Here is a 22,191-nt window from a genome sequence, read left to right on the forward strand (position 1 = left end):
TAAGTGCTGACTAGAGCACTTTTAAACACTAAGGAGGCCTGTAATGGAGAAAATAAGAATGTGTATTTTTGTGGATTTGTTTTGCTTTGCTTTTTTACAATATCTGCTGACAGCTGCAGATCTGATTTATAAGCACTTTGTTGGCAACACACAATAATTTAGGCAGCATTAATCTAAAGGTTGTATACAGTATTGAAAGAAAGATTGAAAATCCACAGCAGGGTCACTTGAAGGGCACTTTATCTCCCACAGAATCAATTTGTGCATTATCCCGAATTCATACTCCAAAACAGATTAACAGAATCCTCAAATCCCAGGTTTTCATTCTATTGATATTAAAGTGGACAAGATACATCAAGGCGGGGGAGGGAAGGGAACAGTACATTGTCTGTACTAGCTGTGAAGTATACCCATGAGGTTCATTTTTTAAATACTCCTCAGATGTTGAAATATTATTTCCTTACAATCTCAAACAAGTAATTCCTGAAGAGTAAAACAGAGCTCCCACCCTTATGTCTACACTCTTCAAAGTTTTAATTGTCTAGAGTGAAAACTAATGGAGTAAGAAAATCCCCAGCTTGGTGGCTTTCCAAGGGAGCAAAAAGTCTTTCTTTGTGACATGATTTGTATTTTAGGGGCTGGCATGGCCCAGTAGCTGCTGTTGCCTTTCACTGTGCCTTAGGAAGCACAGAGCAGGAACTCCACAAACTAGAGGCAGACACTGAGGCCACTGGTCACTCCATGGTTTCTCAGCTCTTTTTTTCACCTTCTTGATGGACAACAATAAGCTGATAATTCAGCAGAATAGCCAGAAGAAACACGTAGATTCAAAGAAAACAACTTTAGTAGAAAAGACCTAGTCATCTCTATTGTGATTACATTATTTAATTTTATATTCGATAATGCAATTGGCCCAAGGAATGTATTTTGCAAGAATAGATATGTTTCAAGGTGCTTCCAAATAAAGTTGATTTTTTTAATCTGAAGAGAGCAGATAGTTGGACTAAATATCTACCTTTACTCTTTGGACATATTTTACAATTTTGTTGGATATAAACTGCATGTCCAGGTCTAAAAACAAACAAACAAGCAAAAAACAAACAAACAAACAAACGTTACAGAACTGTAAAAACAGGTTCACAAATACATTTCTAAATCCCATTATAATTTTTTTTTTTTTTAAAGGATAGAACACAGAATCATAGAATCATTATGATTGAAAAGACCTCTAAGATCATCCAGCCCAACTCCAACCTATTCCCACCATTTCTACTAGTCATGTTCCTCAGTGCCACATCTCCATGATTCTTTAACACCTCCAGGGACAGTCCACCATCTGCTTGTGCAGCCTGTGCCAATGCCTCACAACTCTCCTGAGAAGAAATTTTTCCTAATATCCAACCCAATCCTGCCCGTGGAGCAACGTGAGGCCATTATCTCTTGTCCTACCACTGTTGTCTGTGAGAAACAGCTGACATCCACCTCTCCACAATCTCCTTATAGAAAGCAATAAGGTCTTCCCTGAGCCTCCTCTTCTCCAGACTGAACAATCCCAGTTACCTCAGCTGCTCCCCATAATACAGTTATTATGCTCCAGACACTTCACCAGCTTCAATGCCCTTCTTTGTACAGGCAAATGATAAGAAGTTCACAGGTCTGAAAATAAGCTTTAACATTTACCTTTAAAAAAGTTAGCTGCAAATCCTGCTTTGTTAACTGTTCCATCAGAAACAAACTTCATCCACAGAGTATTAGAGGTAGATCTAATGTCTTCTGGCTTGTCATAGCCACAGAAGTGACCAATCAAAGGGCTGTTCTCATTCATTCCATCTCGAATTTCCAAGTAGTCGTATGCACAATTGTCATGTCTTTCAATCTGTAAAAATAATAATAATACTTTGTGAAGGGATTTATTTCAACTTGACCATACATATAAAATATAAATCACACAATATAATAGAGAATTTTATAAAATATTTTGGGATTCAGACACTTAGGAGGGAGATGAAAAAAAGCAGAATCACTGTTTAAAATACTTTTTTTTTTTTCTTAACACGAATTAAAACTGAAGATTATTACATAGGATACATCAATCTAAGTGGGACAAGTAAGTAGGGGGAGACAAGCTCATCTCCAAGCTTTCCAATGTTCTGCCAAATTCCTGTTGCTCTGAGTTCAAGTAAATTGTAAATTCTTCTCTCCTGTACATGCATGAGTACATAATTAATGATTCAATAACTAAACAGTTCAGAAATATCAGTTGGTTTTGAAATGTTCTAAAGATCATTTTCATTAGTATGCAAAGATTTTTACACATTGCCAACATGTTTGACTTCAGATGGAAGTCAATATTTTGTTTTCTTTCTTTATTGTAAACACAGAGTAAAATTTTGCATTGTCAGCACCCAAAGATGTTGCAGGGCAGTTGAAAAAAATCACAGTGAACGAAAAGTTTGAAGCATTTGTACAATTAGACCCAAATGAGCTTCTAAAATTACCAGCTACTTAACCAGCCAATAGAACTGAAAGATACCGTTGTTATTTTTCTGCAGTCAAAGAACTTGGTTTCTGTTGCATGATTCCTGATTTCAGGTGACTTTGTCTTAATTCCAGAGTCAAAAAGTTAATCTTTTTCATATTGTCAGAGCAAAGTACTGAAACCAGAACAACTGAAAATGTATCTCTTGTTTAAACAACCTGCCAGAGGATAGCCAATCACAGACCAGCATGCCAGTGGCCACATTTGCATTTCTACTTGGGTGAGTCCTAAGTTCTTTATGTAATAGAGTTTTCAGAGTCAATCAGAGGAATTGTTACAACAGAAAAAGCAAAAGCAGACTGAGTGGGATCCTATCTGAAGCCTAAATAATAATTGTGCCTGTCTTTACAACAGAATATCTTTTCAAACAATTGAAAATCCTCTCAATCTGGGTAATTTACTTCATGTTACTCAACATAGCACCTCAGCTATGAACACATTACCTAAATCTAAATACTCAAAACCAAATCCTATATGGAAACAAATGTTCAACCAAGTAGCTCAATCACAGAATGTGTCTGGGGCATAGAGAGAACAGTTAGGGAGACAGGGTTGGAGAAGCCTCAGGTTCAATTCAGCACATCTCAGCTCTGTTAAAAGGACAACAATCAATTCCAAGCCCAGAAAAATCCACATCCAATAGTCTGACAAATCTTTACTTAGCTGCACATTCAGTACCAGTAGCTGGTGCCACTCTGCTCTGGCTGAGCATTATGACTACCTCTAAGCTCAGTAACCACCACAGACTAAGGAGCTTTCATTTAGCACATTAGGAATTCTGCTTCCTTTATGTAAGAGAGAAATCTAGGAGGAGGGGTTGTTTGATTTTATTTCATTTTAATGGCATCAAAATATGGCTCTTACACACAAAATTTCTCTGTCTTCTTTCCAGCTTTCCAATTCTTCAAGTAATTTTCTCCCACTCATTTCTCTGGCACAAACCATATTACCATTTGCTGTAATTTTTCAGTTATTTGCTCAGGAGTTACTTTGGGTCAGAATTAGAGAAATGAGAAAAGTCCCAGAGATTTAGGGTGGAACTACTTCTTACAGACTTCAGTGGCAGCTGAGCGCAACTAATGTGGTCAGACATGCGCATGAGCACTGCTAAGTCTCTGACACTGTAATACAGATTGCAAACTTTCATTAATCTTAATAAATGCATGACATCATATACAACTTGCCTTATAGTCTCAAAAAAAACCCCCAAAAAACCAGCAAAAACAAAACAAAACAAAACCCAAAAAACAAAGCAATCCATATTGCACTCTGATGTAGAAAGAAGTAACCTGGCAGAAAGCCCATTAAAATCAAAGAAGGAATTGTGTATTTTCCCCCACGTGTCTGTGGTCTTTACACAAGTCAAACTTTTAATTAACATCTGTTTTTTTCCACATTTCCCATGTTCTATGGGGCATTATGGAAATTATTTTTAAAGGCGAAGTGTCGCTCTGACTTACATGTACCAAACTCATACTGAGGTAAAATGTTAGGGGTTTTCTTTTTTTATTTTTTCCTTTTTTTTTTTTTTTTTTCCTGAGAGTCAATCCTTATTTTTGGCAGAAGAAAAATGCTGAAAATCCAATTTGTATAACAGCAAGTTGCTAAGCTTTCAAAGACTACAAAAACCAACCAACTCAGAGTGCTATTGATTTCTAATAAAATAATTCAAAGTGATGGCCATTCTACCATAATATTTTATTTTTAGAGTGCCACTACTTCAAGTGATGCCACTAATATTAATACATTAAGGGATTAAATAGTTATAGCTATATATAAATTAAAAGATAAGAATAGTGTTTCTGAGAAGCGATAAGTGGTTTTAAGGCTGGTAAGCAAGAGTAGCATTTACCTGTGCAAACCTCATGTTTTACAATATTGTGTTAAAACAATATTGGAAACACAGCCTTATGAAGTTCTATTACACTTTCAGAAGTTTTTCATTCCTCCTTTTGCAACGGCAAGAAATCTTCCCAAGTTAATGACAGTACAGCCAGTAAGCCTAGTTGTAATTGGAATGATCTGGTAACACTTATTCACTGGAGCAATAACATTTCATAAGTTTAAAACTTCATGTGGATGTGAAAAAAAACCACGTAAAACGTCAGCAAGAAAAAAGCAAAAAAAAACCAGTTTTTATTAGAAAAAGACAGTCCTTTTAAGAGAATGAAAGGTACCATTGGATCAGAAGGATTTGGAAGAAACCCAGAATTTGAATGGCATTAGTTGAAAAAAATGACAGAAAAATTCCTAAGTAAGGCCCATAAGCACAAGAAAACAATGAGAAATCTCCTAATTAAATGGAAAGCTAGGTAACTTCTCAACATCATTCTCATGAGGAAAAAAAAAAAAAATCTTTCACATCATTCCAGCTTTGTAAAAAAAGATGAAAAATAAGAACAAAAAGATAAAGATTCAAATAGCAAATTTGAAAGCAATCACATTTCAGGCAAAATCATTCTGTTAGATTTTTTTCATTATTATTTTTTTGTTGATACAGTAAACTCCTGTTCAGGTATACACATCTGACTCAGGTAATAGACTTCTGTCAGAAAAGGTGGGATGTACGTCTAGTGGAACTTCCAACATCACTCCTTCAGGAGATTAGATGCGTTTGACTCCCACAAAAATAATTGAAATGAACATTATTTGCATGGATTTAAAGAGCGCCACTCACACAAAGAAGTTTAATATGACTCAGCCCTAGAAACCTTCTGTATTGTCTTAGATTGTCAGTGTTTGTCAACACAAGTCCTTTAAAATGATAAACATGAGGACCACTTGTTTTCAGACAGCAGTATAATAAAGGAGGCTGTAACAATGTAGAGCAAAAAAATAAAAATAAAAATGGAGTTACCAGTCCTCCCATCTCTGGTGTTATTACAGGTATTGGAAAGTGTAGCTCCCCCCCAGGCAGCCAAGAAAGAGGAGGCAATCCCACACTTGGTGGAAAACTCATGGCCCACAGCAGGCAAAACAGGATGACTCACTGATGCAGTTCAAAATTCTCAGTTTCCCCAGTGCTTTCATTTCAGAGAGGAGGTTATTTATACAGTTATTTTTTCTAGCATTACATATGGATAATGAGAATTCCTCATACTTAAGTGTACCTTTCAAAGGACAGAGAAGTAATTTTCTCACAAACACACTGCAATAACTCTTTGGCCTGACATTTACTTTTTTTGATCTAAGCTGGCACGAAGAACTGTGATTTTCAAACAGCTTTATGTTTTACTGGGCTGCTCACCAAGGATTCAGTCCAGAGAGGGACTTAGTACCAAAACAGAGAACACCTACGTTCCCGTGCTTGGACCTGAAGTGGAAATCAGCCCTGACAACGAATGTCTAGGCAGGGCACTTCACTTTCCAAAACAACTCCAATTCTTTGCAGGCAGCCCTGCGGAACAGCCAGTAAGAAACACAGCAAAGATATATGTAAAATAACTCCTCATTTGGTACCCGAGGGCATCTTGCCACCCTGGATTCACATATCAGAAAAGTGTGTGCCTTTCAAGTCCTTACTTGGGCCACACTTCAAAACAAATCTAGAAGAGGTGCTAACTCCCTTTTGCCTGAAACTACCACCCAACTGTACTGCCCAATTTCTTTTCTTAGGAGTCAGCCCATGACTCGCCTCTAGAGAGTGCCATAATTCTAAAGTCTGCGGGAGAACTGCAATGTAACAGACCTTACTGCAGCCTTAACCACTACTAAAATGGTGCTCTCGTTTTCCCTGTATAGATGAAATTGAACTACAGTCAGTGCAAGCAATAATGTAATATGCACGTAGATCAACTCTAAGCATCTGCATGGAGGTCATGCTTCAGAAATCTCCTGCACAGTGTCATTTCCCTTGTGATTACAATAACAAATACTGAGCAACAATATCAGACTAGTAAGGCTCCATATCTGTCCATAAGCTACGTGAGGTTAGTGCTTAGATGAAAAGTCGAGTGAATGAGGCCAGTCTCTTTCCAGTGGTGTATAGTGACAGGACAAGGGGTAACAAATACAAACAGGAATACAGCCAAGTTCCATACAAGCACGAGGAAGAACTTCTGTGAACAGCATTTGAAAGGTTCTTTGGGTAGGAAGAGCTCACCAGGCCTGTACTAGACCAGACCACAACCATATTACTAAATTTACTACAAACTTCAAAGCACTGTATATGTGCATACATACATATATATATATATATATATATAAAATGCATGAATATTGTTTTCTTTTTTGTTCTTATTATTTACTACTGTTTAGCAATGTTTACATGGAAAGATGTATTATAAAGGCACACGGATATGACTCACCACAGTTTTGTTTTCTTCCCCTTCTAAGTATACTTTTGTAAACTGCATCTAAGTAAACTTATTAATATAGACTTAAATATTTTTATGTAATATTTTGCTTTTTTTTTTAAACAAAAGCCAAATATTGCAGTGTTTTCTTTTGAGATTTCTTTTTTAAAGGTAAGATTCAGCAAAGACACAAAATCCCTTTCATTTAACAGGATTTTGAAGCAAACTTGCTGAACTGGATTATGTATTTGTTAAAGTGCAACAATTGCCAATACTTGAAACATTCCAAATCCAATAGCATAGGTAATATAAAGACCTTTAATCTTCTCAAAAATTTCTGCAAAAAAAAAAAGGAAGATCTCACGGAGAGCTGAATTGGATTCTGGATGTTATTTATCATAGAGAATTCATAAATTCCCTCACAGGTTTAGAAGGATTTCACTTTAACGTCACTGCCATTTATCCACTAGATGGTTTTCTGAGTTAGGTTAAATCAGTTTACCTCAAATGCTTGAAAGGTTAATCCTACATTGTAGTTTTCAGACACTGTTATTTTCCACACACATTCCTTCATTGGTCTGTAGTCATCGGGGTAATTGGGAGATTGGATCTGGCCTTCATTTTTGTGGATTTCACCTCCACAGATTGCTGGTAAAAAGCATGAAAGTCAAAGTCAATAATGACATTTACAGTCCCCCACACCCAAACCAACATTTTTATGTCCCTCTTCTTTTTAAAACTAATGAGAAGAAAATACAGCAAGGACAAATTTTTAACATTTAGTCTACAATACATAATTCAGTAAGCAAATGCTGTAGAGCACCATTTCTAGTAGTGCTAAATGTGTTTATAATATTGAAGGCGACTTTGATGGTAATCTGAACCTATATATTTTACAGAATATAATTAAATGGTCAAAATAATGTTTACTTTTTGTTCACATTTAAAATATATTTAATATACCTTCTCAGTTTACTAACCTCTAGAAAGAAAAATAAAAAAGAAGCCTTATGTTTTATAATGGCCCAGACATTTTGGCCTACAGATTATCACTACAAGTTTAAACTAAGTTTGAAGAAATAGTTCATACTAATAGCAAATATTTGCATGAAAAGTAAATGCACTGTCTCAGGATCCATACTGATAGCCACATGGAGAGCTGCAAATGGCAATTTAATCCTAGGGTTTACTACCATGGATTCAATATTTAAGAAAACACCCTCTATTCTAAACAGGTGAATGTAGACTTCATAATACACTCAGTGTGTGGGAGTACCTCTATATTAAGTTATCCCAGAACATATGGAAAACTTTAGTCAGATTTTCTGAAGAATGAACAGAAAGTACTCAGATAATTATTTCCTCACACTGAGCACAAGAACATGAATATTTAGTTAAGTAAAGAACAGGCAAAACATATTACAAAAAATATCAGTGATGTCCCTGAAAAATAGGTCATCTGAAATCTGATCCCCAAATGTTTCAAAATGTCTTATCTACTAATTTGGCATATTCTACTCCCTTCTACTAACAAAATACCAATTACACATTACTATTTCTGACTATATATGTGTATGTATATGTGTAAATACACATATATTTACTTTTTTGCAAAGGCATTCGGTCAATATTTTTTCTCCAGAAGCAGGTCATTTTTTAGTGCTGTCAGACACCCACCTTCATAAACTGCTGCAAAGCCTTTTCCAACCCAGTTGCTGCTGCTACGGAACTCAATCCACATCCTGCTGTCAGAGGACGCAAGGACTTCTGGCAGTTTGTCACCACAAAACCTGCCTAAAAACATGCAACCAGTAACTGTATTTTCTGCTGCCTCAAATGCTGCAAACATTTACACATGTGTTTAACATTACAGACATGAGTAACATAACCAGCTCAGTGGAACTATTCACACACTTATGGCTGAGCACACGTGTTTCTGCCGATTAGGACCTAAATACACAAAGATTTTATTATGAAGTGTTTCACTGCTGTCAGGATAACAAGTCAAAGTAAAAAAAACTTGGGGAAATTAAGTTGAAAAATGATTGTAATAGATTGTTTGTATGTACACATACCCAGGCATTTTGGAAGGGCAGAGTAAGTACTAATCTTAAAGAGTGTAACATCCAGGTCACAGTAATACTGCTCATCATGTCTAAGAGCCAAAGAGATTTAAAAACTAAAATCCAAATGACCCTGGACTATGTTATCCTCTTATTTCAGCCTAGGTAGGTGAAATCTCCATTTATCTAGGTGATAGAGAAAGGGTAATTACTACTTGGTATTGTTTCCTCTTTTCTTTTTAAGATAAAAAGTAATAGACACTACCATTAAATTATTTCCTCTGCATCTGCTTCCATTTCATCTTACTATAGTTATTTTTACATTGTGGTTGTGAAGATGGAAACAAATATTTTATTCTTAATTCTAAAAACAACAACAAACCTGACTCAAGAAGCTGGAGACTCACGTTTCTTACAGTCTGACCAGAGAAAAGAACAAGTACACAACCCATAGGTGAGACAGTAACGCATACAGAAATCACATGGGCAGCATGAAGTAAAGCTTACAGAATCATATATACTGATATTCATTTAAAAAAAAAAATAATTAAAAATTACTGAAATGAAGTACAAAAGTAGTACTTTATCCTTTGGAAGAATTCTGACCTAGACTTTAATTCCCAACATGGAGAATTTGAGATTTGGGTGTCCTGTCAGCATAAACTGCATGCTATCTGAAGTTGAAATTAATCAATAGCTATCCTTTTATTATTATTATTATTCAAGAGTAACCAGCAAAGAAGATGTGGACAGAGTAGGCTTAGATTTAAAGGCAGCATGATGGGGTATGTAATCTCCCCACCAACCCTCTGAATTAAGAGAAGTACCTGCGGCTTCCCACATCTTAGTTAAACTCTCCAGACTGAAGTCATTATTGATTTGCATGTTCTTCACTGCTTTTTGCTCTGAAGAAGCAAAGAATATGCAAGAGTAACCTATTTATAATTTCAAAAGCACAGGAACAGAGCTAGTAAGTACAACTTGACAGTGGGTGTTCACACCCACTTTGCATGTGCTCATCACATGCTCTATGGATTCCCTATCAAATGCTCTGCAGCTCTGTCATTATACTATTTCCACATTTCTGTAAAACATCTACGAAAACACCAGAAGCTAAACAAAAAGTAGCATGTTTTTTAGTTTTTGTCTTTCCACCCATGAAGCATGAAACATGATACATTTACTGACAACAGCTAAATGTAGGGAATGCTGGAGATTTGAAGTCATGTAAACAAGGTATCTGAGACCATTTAAGTGTTTGTTTCTTTCCCACCTTCGTTTACATGCATTCTAGGCAGCTAAAGATAACTCACAAGGGCATTATGGCTACAACAGGAAGCAGTAAGTTCACTGAATTGTATGACCATGGTAAGTCAGTGCAGCATTCACAAATTGCATACCAAGCAGAGGCGATTTTCTCCAGTAGCCATCTCTGACTTCAATGTAGTCGTACCAACAGAGACTGCTCTTGTACAGGTCCATTGTAGTGAAGTTTAAAACAATCTACATCAGAGGAGAACGTGTCAGTGAATAACAGAGAACGTGTCAGTGAATAACAATACAGTTCGTACTGGAGAACGTTCCCAACAGCATTCTGCAGATCTGAAGGCAGTGGTCATCTTTTACAGGATCTGTTTAGACACTTAACTAACTTCAATTATTTCTTTCAGTAAGTAAAAATTTTATATGAGAACATTAGAATTTTTCTTTAATTTTATATAGTTGAGAACATCCAAGACAAATTTGGTTGCTTACAACGAGGTTTTAATTGAAAAATAGGAATTTGAGAATGCTCATACAGCAATATGATGTTTTAATCTCAATTTAAGCATGTCATTTGATAATATTCTTGCCAATTCTTCTTCTATTCCATTCTGTGATTACAAGCTGCAGAGACAAGTGTAAATTTTTTTTGTTGGTTGGCTGGTTAATTTGTGTTTCCATTCAACTACAATTTTGACAACATTTTTTACTTTCAGAGAAGTTGATGGTGGTGAACTGTTACACTAAAAATAAATAAATAAATAAAATAAATAGTACACATTTTCCCTCTTCACTCAGACTTGTAATGAAACTACAATATAGCTTTTAATACAGAGATCTTTGCATTATCTGGAAATTTGTAACTTGGATTTCAAATTTTATAGAGCATACCGGTACATGGGCATAATTTCAATACATAATGTCGGGAGTACTGTAGACCACCACATTATCCCACTTTGGTTTAAAAATACTCATGTTAAATCACCATAACATTACACTTTTAACAAAGAAGTAGGTTTTAGTCTGATCATAGGTTCATACTACCTACAGGCTGGGCTCCAAGTGACTGGAGCTTTATGCTCTACAATTTCAAGGATAAGTTAAAATATGAAGACTAAAAATCATTCATGCTATGTATTATGAAATCATTTCCAATTCATATCCTTTAAATGGATTTAAGCATATTTGAAAAAGAACACATCTTTGAGAACATTTCCTCAGTATACATTAATAAATATTTCAGACTATAAAAATCTTCTTTACTCACTGATGAGCATTAAGTGATTCTATTTTTAGTTTTGATCCTGGGAGCTCACAATTGAAACCTGCTATTATAAAGCAACCAGGAACTGCCGCACAGCAGCAAATACCTCAGAGTGCAAAAATATATCTCCGTGGAGGCCTATGAAGCAGCTGTGTGTGTCAACTGGCAGGATTGGAATTTACCACTTGACCAGCTGCAAGGAGGAAATACAGCATCATAATAATAGGCCCAGATAGCCATACCGGATGCTTTTCTTCCATCTTTCCTAAAGACACCATACATCTCTCCAAAGACAATGTCGTGTTACAATATCAAGCCAAAAAAAAATAAATAAAAAATAATAAAAAAAAATCCAACTGTTAAATTCTCAAAAGAAAAACAGCAATTGGAGGAAGCTCATTTAAAGCTAACATAAAATCCAGTGGTGTGGTTGTGCGGGTTAGAGAATGGAGAGTTGAGGTTGAAGTTCCCCTCTAAACAATGTCACTGGAGATATAATCTTTCATAGCAAAACACTACATGTCTTAGCATTGATCTACCAAGGGTTTTGCTTTAATTTACTTTTCACAAACAAACAAAAGAGCGCACACACATACAGTCACAGTCTCAAAACTCTTTTGTTTTCCACAGAAAATGGAAAAGCTTCTGACTATCTTAAAAGCCATATTGTATCTTCCCCCATCACGTAAATGATGGCAACTTTCAGTTTGGGTGGAACACCAAGTTCACATGTAGCTTTCACCTTTACTATGTTGATGCAAACGGTAACAGAGAACATCTGTGAAGCTGCATATAAATCCCAATAGGCAGAACTCCCATACAGTGAGGCACGTTAACATTGGCAGCTGCAACCTTGTGGGACGAGGGTATGAGTCATGAAGCATGCCAAGGACCATCAGGATAGCACCGAATAAATGGATACCTGTTCTGATGATTGAATAAGGTCAAATGTTTATGCCCACAATATGCTACCACAACCACAAATTCTCCAAGAGGGTTGCTTAAAACACAGTCTGCCCCTAGCACTGTGTTCTTCTTGGGAACATCCTGCAGGCTGCTTTGGAACATTTTCAAAGTAGCAGATGCAAAAGAATTAAGTCTGCTCTCTCTGTCTTTTGGCCCTTTCCGTATATCACTTTAGGAGTAAAAAGTAAGACAATAATTTAGAGTTAGTTTGACACTTTGGAAACTTCACAACATTTAGATAATATTAACTTATCTCCAGAACTGGTATTGGCACTCTGGATCACAAAGACTCATAATAATGAATAGTCATGATATTATAGGCTTTCACCCAGAGATCCAAGACAAAAATGGACTGATCTGAAATCCAACACAATTGTTGTGTAACCTCTTCTCTCCACATCAATAGTAACTTCAACAGAAATGAACATAAAATTATATATGCATTCCTTATATGAGAAAGTTTTCAGGAAAAGATTTCTTTTCTTTTTGAGCTATATTTCAATAATCATATTGCCTGGCTTTGGGTATAGATTCCCCTTCCCTGAACTTTGAAAAACAGAGCTAATAAAATCCTAATGAAAAAGAAAAAAAAAAGTTTCAAATAATCATATCTTGTGTTATGTAGATAGATGTGCTCAAAATCATGGAATTAAGAAAGAACGAAATACTCATGTTTAATCATTTGGTGAATTATAACAATTAGAGTTTTCTTACAGAAACTACAAGTAAATCAGAGCTATTAACAGCTAGAATAGGTAAAAATTCAGAGGGAACAAGGAGAAAGTGTTCCTTGTTGGGCAGAGGAGCAGATCATCCTCATTGTCACCATTTAACTCCTATTGTAGCCATTGTAACCATTTAACTTGTCTCAACCCAGGTACAAGATCTTGCAGAGATATTAAGGAGTACCAGCCCCAGCACTGACCCCTGGGGGATATCACTTATCACTGATCTCCATCCAGACATGCAACCATTGACCACTGCACTCTGGACTCAATAGTGCAGCCAATTCTTTGTCCATTGAAGAGATCACCCATCAAATCTGTATCTTTCCAATTTGAAGAGAAGGATGCTGTGGGGTACCATGTCAAAGGCCTTACTGAAGTGAAGATAGGTGACATCAGTGGCTCTTCCCTTGTCCACTGATGCAGTGACACCAACATAGAAGGCCACTAGGTTGGTCAAGCAGAATTTGCCCTTGGTGAAGCCATGTTGGTTCTCCCATATCACCTCCCTGTCTTCCATGTGCTTTATCATCACTTCCAGGAGGATATGTTCCATGATCTTCCCTGGTGCAGGGGTAAGACTGATAGATCCCAGGGTCCTCTTTTTCACCCTTTATAAAAATGGGTATGATGTCACCTGGGACTTCACCTGATTGCCATGACTTTTCAGATATCATAGGGAGTAGCTTGGCAACTACATCAGTCAATTACCTGTTTCCTCTTCAATTTATCTTTTAAATAAAGGCCTCACAAATTGTTGCTTCTTCTTGGCTCATCCATTTGCAGTTCAGATTCCTTCTAAGCTCTACCTTCTTTTTCTCCCGAGTTTCACTGAACATGTGTAGGTAACTGCATTTAGGTATATGACTTGCAAACTCTACTGTCCTTAGCAGTCTACCATTCTCTTCCATCCATGCCAACCTCAACCTAGTAGTGCAGGCAGAGGGTTTCACAAGGGGGAGGATTTTTCTCTACTCAGACACAGACAGCTAGGTTGAAGTCAGACTGCCTTCCATGGCTGCTTAACCTAACCCAACTGGCTCTGTTGGAAGCAGATCATGGAAGCCACATCCTATTCCTCCTCCTGTGTCTCAGATGTTTACAACCTGGAGGTCTCTGACCAGTCCAGCTGCAAGTTTTCCATTTTCCAGGTGACAGATGAAAAAATCACATTTCTCTGTTTTCTGCTTGCAAATTTGCCTTTCTCCAAACCGGGACAAAATTGGGAAAGGGTTGATATTACTTAGGTGTGATCATGTCACTGTCTCAAAGAGCTACTGAACACGATCCACTAAAATTTGTTGAGCCTCCTTAACAGTTTCTGCTTTCCAAACTATATGAAGTAACCTTCATAGATTTTCCTGACTCTAACATGCCAAAGTATTTGATGATACAGCAATTCCTTAACATTAACCAGAATTTGTGAATTGTACATAGGCAGAACCCTCAGCATGTCACAGCATGATTTCTGGTCAGCAACCAAACAAGAATATATAAAATCCTGCTTTGCAGTTCTGGAAAGTATTTGAAAGAGCTGCAGACAAGGTAGAGTTTGTTCAAGGGAACAAGACAGCTGAAAGTCTGTGAGTGCTAGTCAGCACAGTTAAAGAATTATTGATTACACAACTAATTCAATTGTACTACTGCAGCTTCACAGAGAATATATCACTTCCAACAGAGCCAGTTGGGTTAGGTTAAGCAGCCATGGAAGGCACTGGCACAGTTCAAATGCTCCATGTCAAAAATCTCTCTCCACACCAGAAGGACAAATTTGCTCTGGCTGAGGGCATACAGTGTTAAGAGCATCATCCTTCCACAGAGATTTTTCTTTCTATAGACATACTGTGTACAGCTGGCAGCACATACAGTTGTTTACTCTGTAGACTTACATCTATGGAAAAAGTACAAGGTGAATGAACTGCCTTGTTCTAGTCATAGGGATGTGAGTATTTTTGACTGGGCTGGCAGTTTATGGCCTCTATCAATAAAACAATTGCTGCAGCCAGTGTATACCACCGCAATCCCATCCTTATTTGAATTTCCTGCCAAAGATCAGAGGTGCCTCTACTTATAGAAAGCAGCATGGATAGAATACAGTCCTTTAAACTATGCTAAAACAGTACAATGTTAAATCTCAGTATGTAAGAGACAAGAGCTAGACAATCTGGACTGATGCTTTTTCAGTTTATTTTTAGGTGACTAAAGTGCTCACTGACATTTCAGAACATGATGTGATGTACTTGTATGTACTCTAACCCCCATGCAATATTTCTGAGATCTGTTAGGGTCAAAACAGCAAACAAAAGAAGATATAAATTTAAATATACATATATTTCCCCTCATAATGTTAACATGTTACCAAACATTTGCTGAGAAAACATGTGATCAAGCACAATACATGTGTCCAAGGTACTGTGCTATATGCATTAATTAACATTAGTATCTCTTTTCTGCTATCTGATTTTCACATCAAGTACTTGCTGCAAATAGTATCCTTTATCTCAAATAAGATGCTATTCCTGTGGGAATAGCACTGACTAAACAGATCTTTTGGAATTAGCACAAATAGAATTTACGTCATTCTTGCTGAATTCTATGGAGACTATGAGAGCTTGAGGTCAGAACAGCGCTGTACAGACAGGACATATCACATCAGATGGCAACTAGAAAACAAGGTTTAGTCATTTTCTCAACTGGAGGAAAGTCTAGAATGGGGAGGGAGCTGGTCTACTTGCACTGTTGATTTCAAGAGAGAGGCTTAAGCTTGTACAGCTCCAGTAGTCATGATAATAATATTACAAATGTATTACAGTTGCGCTGACATCCACAGCCAGAGTTGCACAAAGTTTTGAGTACGCTATAAATTCTACACATATTTTCCAGCTCATACACAAATATTATTTTCAGAAGCCAATAGTAATTGTAGATGACCACTTCAACTTTTTTTTAACCAAGAAGAAGGAAAAGAAACCTAAACCACTTTCGTTGTTAATATGCTGTGTCTGAGAAGCAGTACAAATAATGGGGATATAAAATTACTTACCCAGATTAATTTGCATCTTTTGTGCAACCCTTTTTTTATTCATCTTTTCATTTGTTTTTCCCTGCTAACCTGCAGAGCCACCCACGCCCTCTCAGCATGTTTATTTTTCCTCCTGTCTCTGGATCCTGCCCAGAGCAGGGTGAATGCATTCCAAATGACTTTGCTCTCATCCTTCATACTGGCAAATGCTCTTACAATTCCTCAGAATACATTAACACATCAGGGACACATATTCTTAGTGTGTTCCAGGACCCTAACCTGAAAGAAATAAAGTAATCCAGCTGGGGAAAAATTATGTCCACTGCTGAGTGGGAGAACTAAATATCTTGAGGCAAATGCTATGTTTTCCTCATTGGAGTCTTCAGTATTGACACTGATGCAGAGTCCTGTATTTCAGGCTTTAAGTTGGATTTGCTTAATGTTGCCCACTGCTTTAAGTAAAATAATTATTTATTTATTCCTGAATAGTTTATCTCAGGTGAAACGTCCCATTCCTCTCTTTATCCTTATTTACTCTGAAGCGGACTAATATTTGAGCCAATTATTTAAAACAAGATTCAGCTAGCATGTTTTGAAAGCATACACAAGAAAAACAGGTTTTGCTTTCAGTAGCGTGGCACACTTCCTTCCCCAGATGACTGTTCTCCCCAGGCCAATCTCTTTATATGTATATTTTTTTGGAAGGGCCACATTTTCCTGACGCTAACACCTGGAAATTAAAAGACAATGCACCAGAATGACATAGGGGAATATCTCACACAAAATTGTTTCCTTCATTTAGGTTTCAAAAGAACTCTTTCAGTATAGGAAGGAGTTCCTAGCCCCAGGCAGCAAAACTTGCCCCAACCCATACCACATAAAAGCCAATCCAGGAGCCTGCACTACCTCTTCCATGTCTATGCTGAAGAACCAGCTGCAGTGGAAACCAGTTTTGAAGGGGTTTCTTGACGCAAACACATAGCAGATTGAAATCAGAATTTCATTTCACACAAAAATACACCAAATAGATGAAACTGCATTTCTAATCCCATAGATTACAGTCAAGTCAATGGCAGAGCTTTTACAATCCCATTCAAAACACTGTTCCACAGCTTACCATCATTTTCAGCTATTATGCAAGCTTTAAATGTAAGTGAAAAACTGGATAAACACAAAATTTTGTTCTAAAAAAATAGTATCTACCTTTAGCTGAGAGAATGTTAAAATACCTTTTCCCCTGGGGTCACAGAGATTCGCCATATGCAGTGTGTGTAGGAAGGATAACCGTTTGGAAATCCTGGAGAAGAAAAGTTGCCTGTAGATTCCTGCAGTGTTTCTCCACACGCTGAAAGAATCAAAATACAGTAAAAATATGAAATTGAATGTGCCTAAGAGAGAAAAACGTGTCCTTTCAATATCTATTTAGAATCCATTTAACTCATTGCAGATGCAGAGTGGAAAACAGACTAGTTGTTTTACGATTTATTCAAAACAGGGATTTTAAGCCAATCTGACGTTCATTCCATTTTACACAGGATGTTTTTATTCCATGAACTGCTTCACTTGCGTACTGTCTGCTGACTTAACCAAAATTAGAGCAGTCTTAAAAATGTCACTGCTGCCAGTCAACTGCAAAATTATACATATAACTTTATTTTGCAAAAAAAATGTTAGCCACACCCTCGGGCACATCCATTATGAGCTAAAACAAAACCACAACAAAAACTGGCACAGCACGATTGGCATCACATTGCTATTTCATCAGTGGTTCCATTTATTTTTGTACTTCGCCCACATGAGAGACTGCTCTTACCAAAACTGCACAATCATATTGGTATAGAAAACTTAAGTATTGCATTCAACAGAATATCTTGCAACAATGATTTGTAGAGGTGAGGGTAATAAAGCAAAGCAAATGTGAAGCCCTAAAATACCAAGAGATTTTGTATTCTTTACTATTAAAGCTTTTAGCACCCATATCTCACCTGTCAATCATGCTACAATCTGCAGGCTGACTAATCAGTAATTCTTCCTCATGCTAAAATACATCATCAGACGCTCCCACTCTTCTCCCCCATTAATAATGATTCTGGTGGGATGTCACACCTCAGTCAGTCATCTTTTCGACCATCAATCAAGTTGTTTCACCTGCTGATCTGCAGGTGGGTTATAAGATGTGAACTGGAGAGTATTATTCCATGACTGACAGTGTAATCAGATCTTCAGTGCTTTCAAATTACAGCACTACCACTGCCAGCAGGTGAACCCACATCAATCAAAAGCTCAATGAATTATAAATGATCTGGAAAATCTTTAAATAAAAGGGGACAAAAGATTGTTTATGACAAAGAGACAATGCAGCTGTAACGGCTGTCATGTTAAAATGCTTCTAAGATGTAATCTGGCAACGACACTGTAATATCAGGCATAAGCTACATTCGAGGTATTAAATATGCTCTCTGACACTGAACTGGTTATTGTGAGGGAAGAGAAAGATTAGTGCAGCCTCCCAAAAATTTAATAGCTGAAGTTACTGTCACCATGTCCTTCAGAAATAAAACAGACAAAAATTTTAAAAAAAAAAAAAAAAAGAAAAAAAAGTTCCTTCCCCTCATTAAAAACAAACCACAACGTTTTATCTCTTCAAAATTGCAGGCATTCACAGGAAATGACATATACACAAAAGGTATTCAGTGCTAAATAATTATTTCTATATAAAACCTTCCCAGTGAATATGCTATACCCATAATTAACCACAATTTATTTTTCACATGGCAATTAATGAAAACTTAAATAAATTATAGAGGGCTGCAACTGGGTTCCCTGAGAGCTACTGAGCTGTATCACAGCTTACAATAAATATGCAAAGCACCTAAGAGAAGGCCAAGAGTAAAACAACTAAGACAGAGCAGAGGAAAGCAGAACCCAAAGAGATACAGTGAGTCCAAATGCTCTGCTCCCAGCACAAAGAACCTTCTCTCATTCTTCCTCCACCCCATATGTGGCTTCAGTGAGGCTATGTTGCATCAAGGTACTCTCAGAAGGAATACAGTCAGATTAAATGCAGCCCTGCAGTTAGTAAGAAGTATCATAGGATATCCTAAGTTGGAAGGGATCCATAGGGATCATCGAGTCTCAACTCCTGGCTCCATACAAGACCACTTAAAGATCAAACCATAGCTGAAGACCCTGACATAACAGTTCAGAATTCCTCCCAGTCATACAGACTGCAAGATTATTTTTGCTGTGTTCCATACAGAGAAGTTGTATACAGTCACAAAACTATTGACTTCAAGTAGCTGCCACTGAACATTTTCCTTCTGTAAGAACTTAGGAATAAAGCTGTACAACATAAAGCTAGCTCCCTTGGTGATTTAACTTCTATCCATATTAAATGCCTCTGAGCTCTCTAATAATCAAAATTTTCAGAAAATTTCTAAACATAAGGCAAACATAAGAAATAAATTAATTGGATAACTTCTACTAAGAATAAACACAAGCAGAAATTATAAAATAAAGTTGGACTTCATGCATTTCACAGTATTTAACATTTAATTAAAAATTCCTGGTTACTCAAGGGATATGTGACAAGAACAGCTCATACTAATCAATAGCTGAATTAATTATCTGTGGGATCAGACTACCAGGCTGGCTTCCAGAGCGTTTGTTGATAAGTTGATATTTGGGTGCTTCTTCCTTAAAAGCACATTTCTCTGCGATGGGTCAGTGATTATTAAAACAGTTAAAATCTTACCGTTAAATAATTAAAGGTTTATCTCTTCATTATTTGTGATTAAGTTTATAAGACAGTATATTATGTACTTTAGTGAGCTGCAGTCCTTTAGCAATGGATTCAAGTTAAGTTTGGGTATCAGGAAAAGTTTCTTCTCAGGAAGAATTGTGGTGCACTAGCACAGGCTGCCCAGGGAGGTGGTGGAGTCACCGTCCCTGGAGGTGTTCAAGAAATGGGAAGATGTGGCACTGAGTGACATGGTTGGAGGGCATGGTGGGGGTGGGCTGCAGCTGACTGGGTGATCTTAGTGCTCTTTTCCAACCTTAATGATTTTATGATTCTGTAAGTCCACATTAAGAAAGGAAGGTAGGAGTAATAAAATAGTAATGGCCATTTATTTAATTTTCCTCAGATCTAGTTTTAGCATGTTTCATGTCAGAAGAAACTGATTGCATTTTCTACTTTTGCTAGTCTAGATCACTTATGGCTCTTCAGCTATTCCCCCCCACACACTCCAACCAAAAGTCAATCTACAGCTTGAGAAGCCTTGTCTTCTGGTGGGCCTTTCTGTGGTAATGAAAGGGAAAATATTTTTCTCCTCTTTGTAAAGATTAGGAATAGATGCAGACATCAGGAGGATTATATTACAGAAAGCAATTTCTACTACTGAAGCTTGCCAGTGTTTAACTACGCAGCCAGTGTACAACACCACTCCCATCTGGCCAATACACACAGTATCATAAGAAAAACATAAAAACAAATCAAACCTGCTGCTCATAGACCACTGAGTCTTGGCACTTGCTCAGCTCATGAAAGACAGCTTCACTGACCTCAAATCTATTTCTCACTCACTAATTCCTTTTCTAAAAAATGATCCTGACTATCCTGGCTAGTTAAATCTACTGAAGAGGCTCAGCTGCCTCAATAGTGAGCTGATCAGCTTTTTTCTCCAGCATCCCCAAGCTCAGCTTTACATTCATGGGTCCCAGAAAATGCAGCACACTTCTCTAACCAGAAACTTGTAGGAGCATCTGGAACTCCAAACAAAACAAAACACAATACTACAACATTATTCATCAAATAAACTCGTATTTCTGAAAAACCCTGATTTGACTCACTATTTTCTGTATTTTCACTGTATTACATTTAAAGTAAAAAAACAAAACAAAAAACAAACAAACAAAAAAACACTATCATAGGCAGATATTATGATTAACATATTTTGTCTGAAACAGGAGATACAGCACACCTCCAAAAACAATGTCATGGATGTTACTGATGTAGACTATAATGAACATATACGTTTCATGAAATCAAAATCATATTGTCTGAACTATCAGCCTTGTTATTTTCTGAAACATTTATTAGATAACAAATACTGTTGAACTTGCAGAGTTGCTTTCCTTACTGAGTGTTTTGTTGATGGTGGCTTTTATCTTTGTGTCATGTGCTACTCAGTAACTAAAAATAAATTGAAAAAATGTGATATTAAAGAGTACAGCATGTAAAATTTGTACCAAAACGTTCAGCCTTTCTCTCTCTCTCTTGAAGCACTCTTTTCCAAGCTTTACTTTTACCAAACTAAGGCTGGAAAACTAATGTGTTTTATCCCAAAATTTGCCAAAGAGTATTACAGAAAAGGAGCATGATCCTGAAACCACTCATCATTTCTGCCCTCCACTCAAATCACGACCCCAGATGCATACAAAAACTAACTAGTACAGTTGAAGATTTGCATTGCAAATACATAACCAGAAGTACCATCAAGCATTATTTCTATTCCAGTCACTGAACAGATAAGGAAAACATTTTGAAATGGAATGAAACTAAATGTTTTTTCATGTAGTTTGTCCATCTTTAAGTGCTTTGCATATGAGAGACCTAAAGATTTTTCATGATTCAGCTCTTCTAATGCCTACGTCAGTTGCCAACATGGAAACAGAGAATAAAGCAACTGACTCAAAGATATTATCATTCCTCTTGAAAAAAATGAAGTCAAACAATTCCTAGTATGTGTTTTTTGTTTGTTTGTGGTGCAATACCTGGACATCTATACAGCTTTCTTGCCTGTGCAATATCTCCTTTACTTAGACGAGTACGCTGGCCAATGGCAGGTCGTATACCATTATCATCACGGGAAGGGAGAATGGTATCCAGAAACATGCCCCTAAAAAAAATAAAAATAAAAAATAGACCCCAAAAACCCTATCAGATTTCTGTCATAGAACTTGCAGAGTTTGATGCATTAATTATGCTATCATGTAAACCTAAAAATTACATTTGGCTTAAGTAAGAGGGTAAAATACAAAACTTTAAATAGA

At 36.8% G+C, this 22,191-nt stretch overlaps 1 protein-coding gene across 5 annotated transcripts in view; it reads right to left on the reverse strand.

The window, feature by feature from the left end:
• The window catches only part of TLL1 (tolloid like 1), a 127,834-nt gene that overhangs the window by 26,241 nt on the left and 79,402 nt on the right, over positions 1-22,191 (reverse strand). For all 5 annotated transcript variants that reach the window (XM_072335999.1, XM_072336001.1, XM_072336000.1 and 2 more), the window contains 6 exons: positions 21,913-22,037; positions 17,367-17,482; positions 10,298-10,400; positions 8,512-8,628; positions 7,337-7,482; positions 1,681-1,876 (listed from right to left, as the gene is read on the reverse strand). In XM_072335999.1, the coding sequence (XP_072192100.1) occupies positions 1,681-1,876; positions 7,337-7,482; positions 8,512-8,628; positions 10,298-10,400; positions 17,367-17,482; positions 21,913-22,037 (803 nt within the window). The remainder of the gene's footprint in view (positions 1-1,680; positions 1,877-7,336; positions 7,483-8,511; positions 8,629-10,297; positions 10,401-17,366; positions 17,483-21,912; positions 22,038-22,191) is intronic.

The sequence above is a fragment of the Excalfactoria chinensis genome, chromosome 4, assembly GCF_039878825.1.
Source record: "Excalfactoria chinensis isolate bCotChi1 chromosome 4, bCotChi1.hap2, whole genome shotgun sequence".
Lineage (NCBI taxonomy): Eukaryota > Metazoa > Chordata > Aves > Galliformes > Phasianidae > Excalfactoria > Excalfactoria chinensis.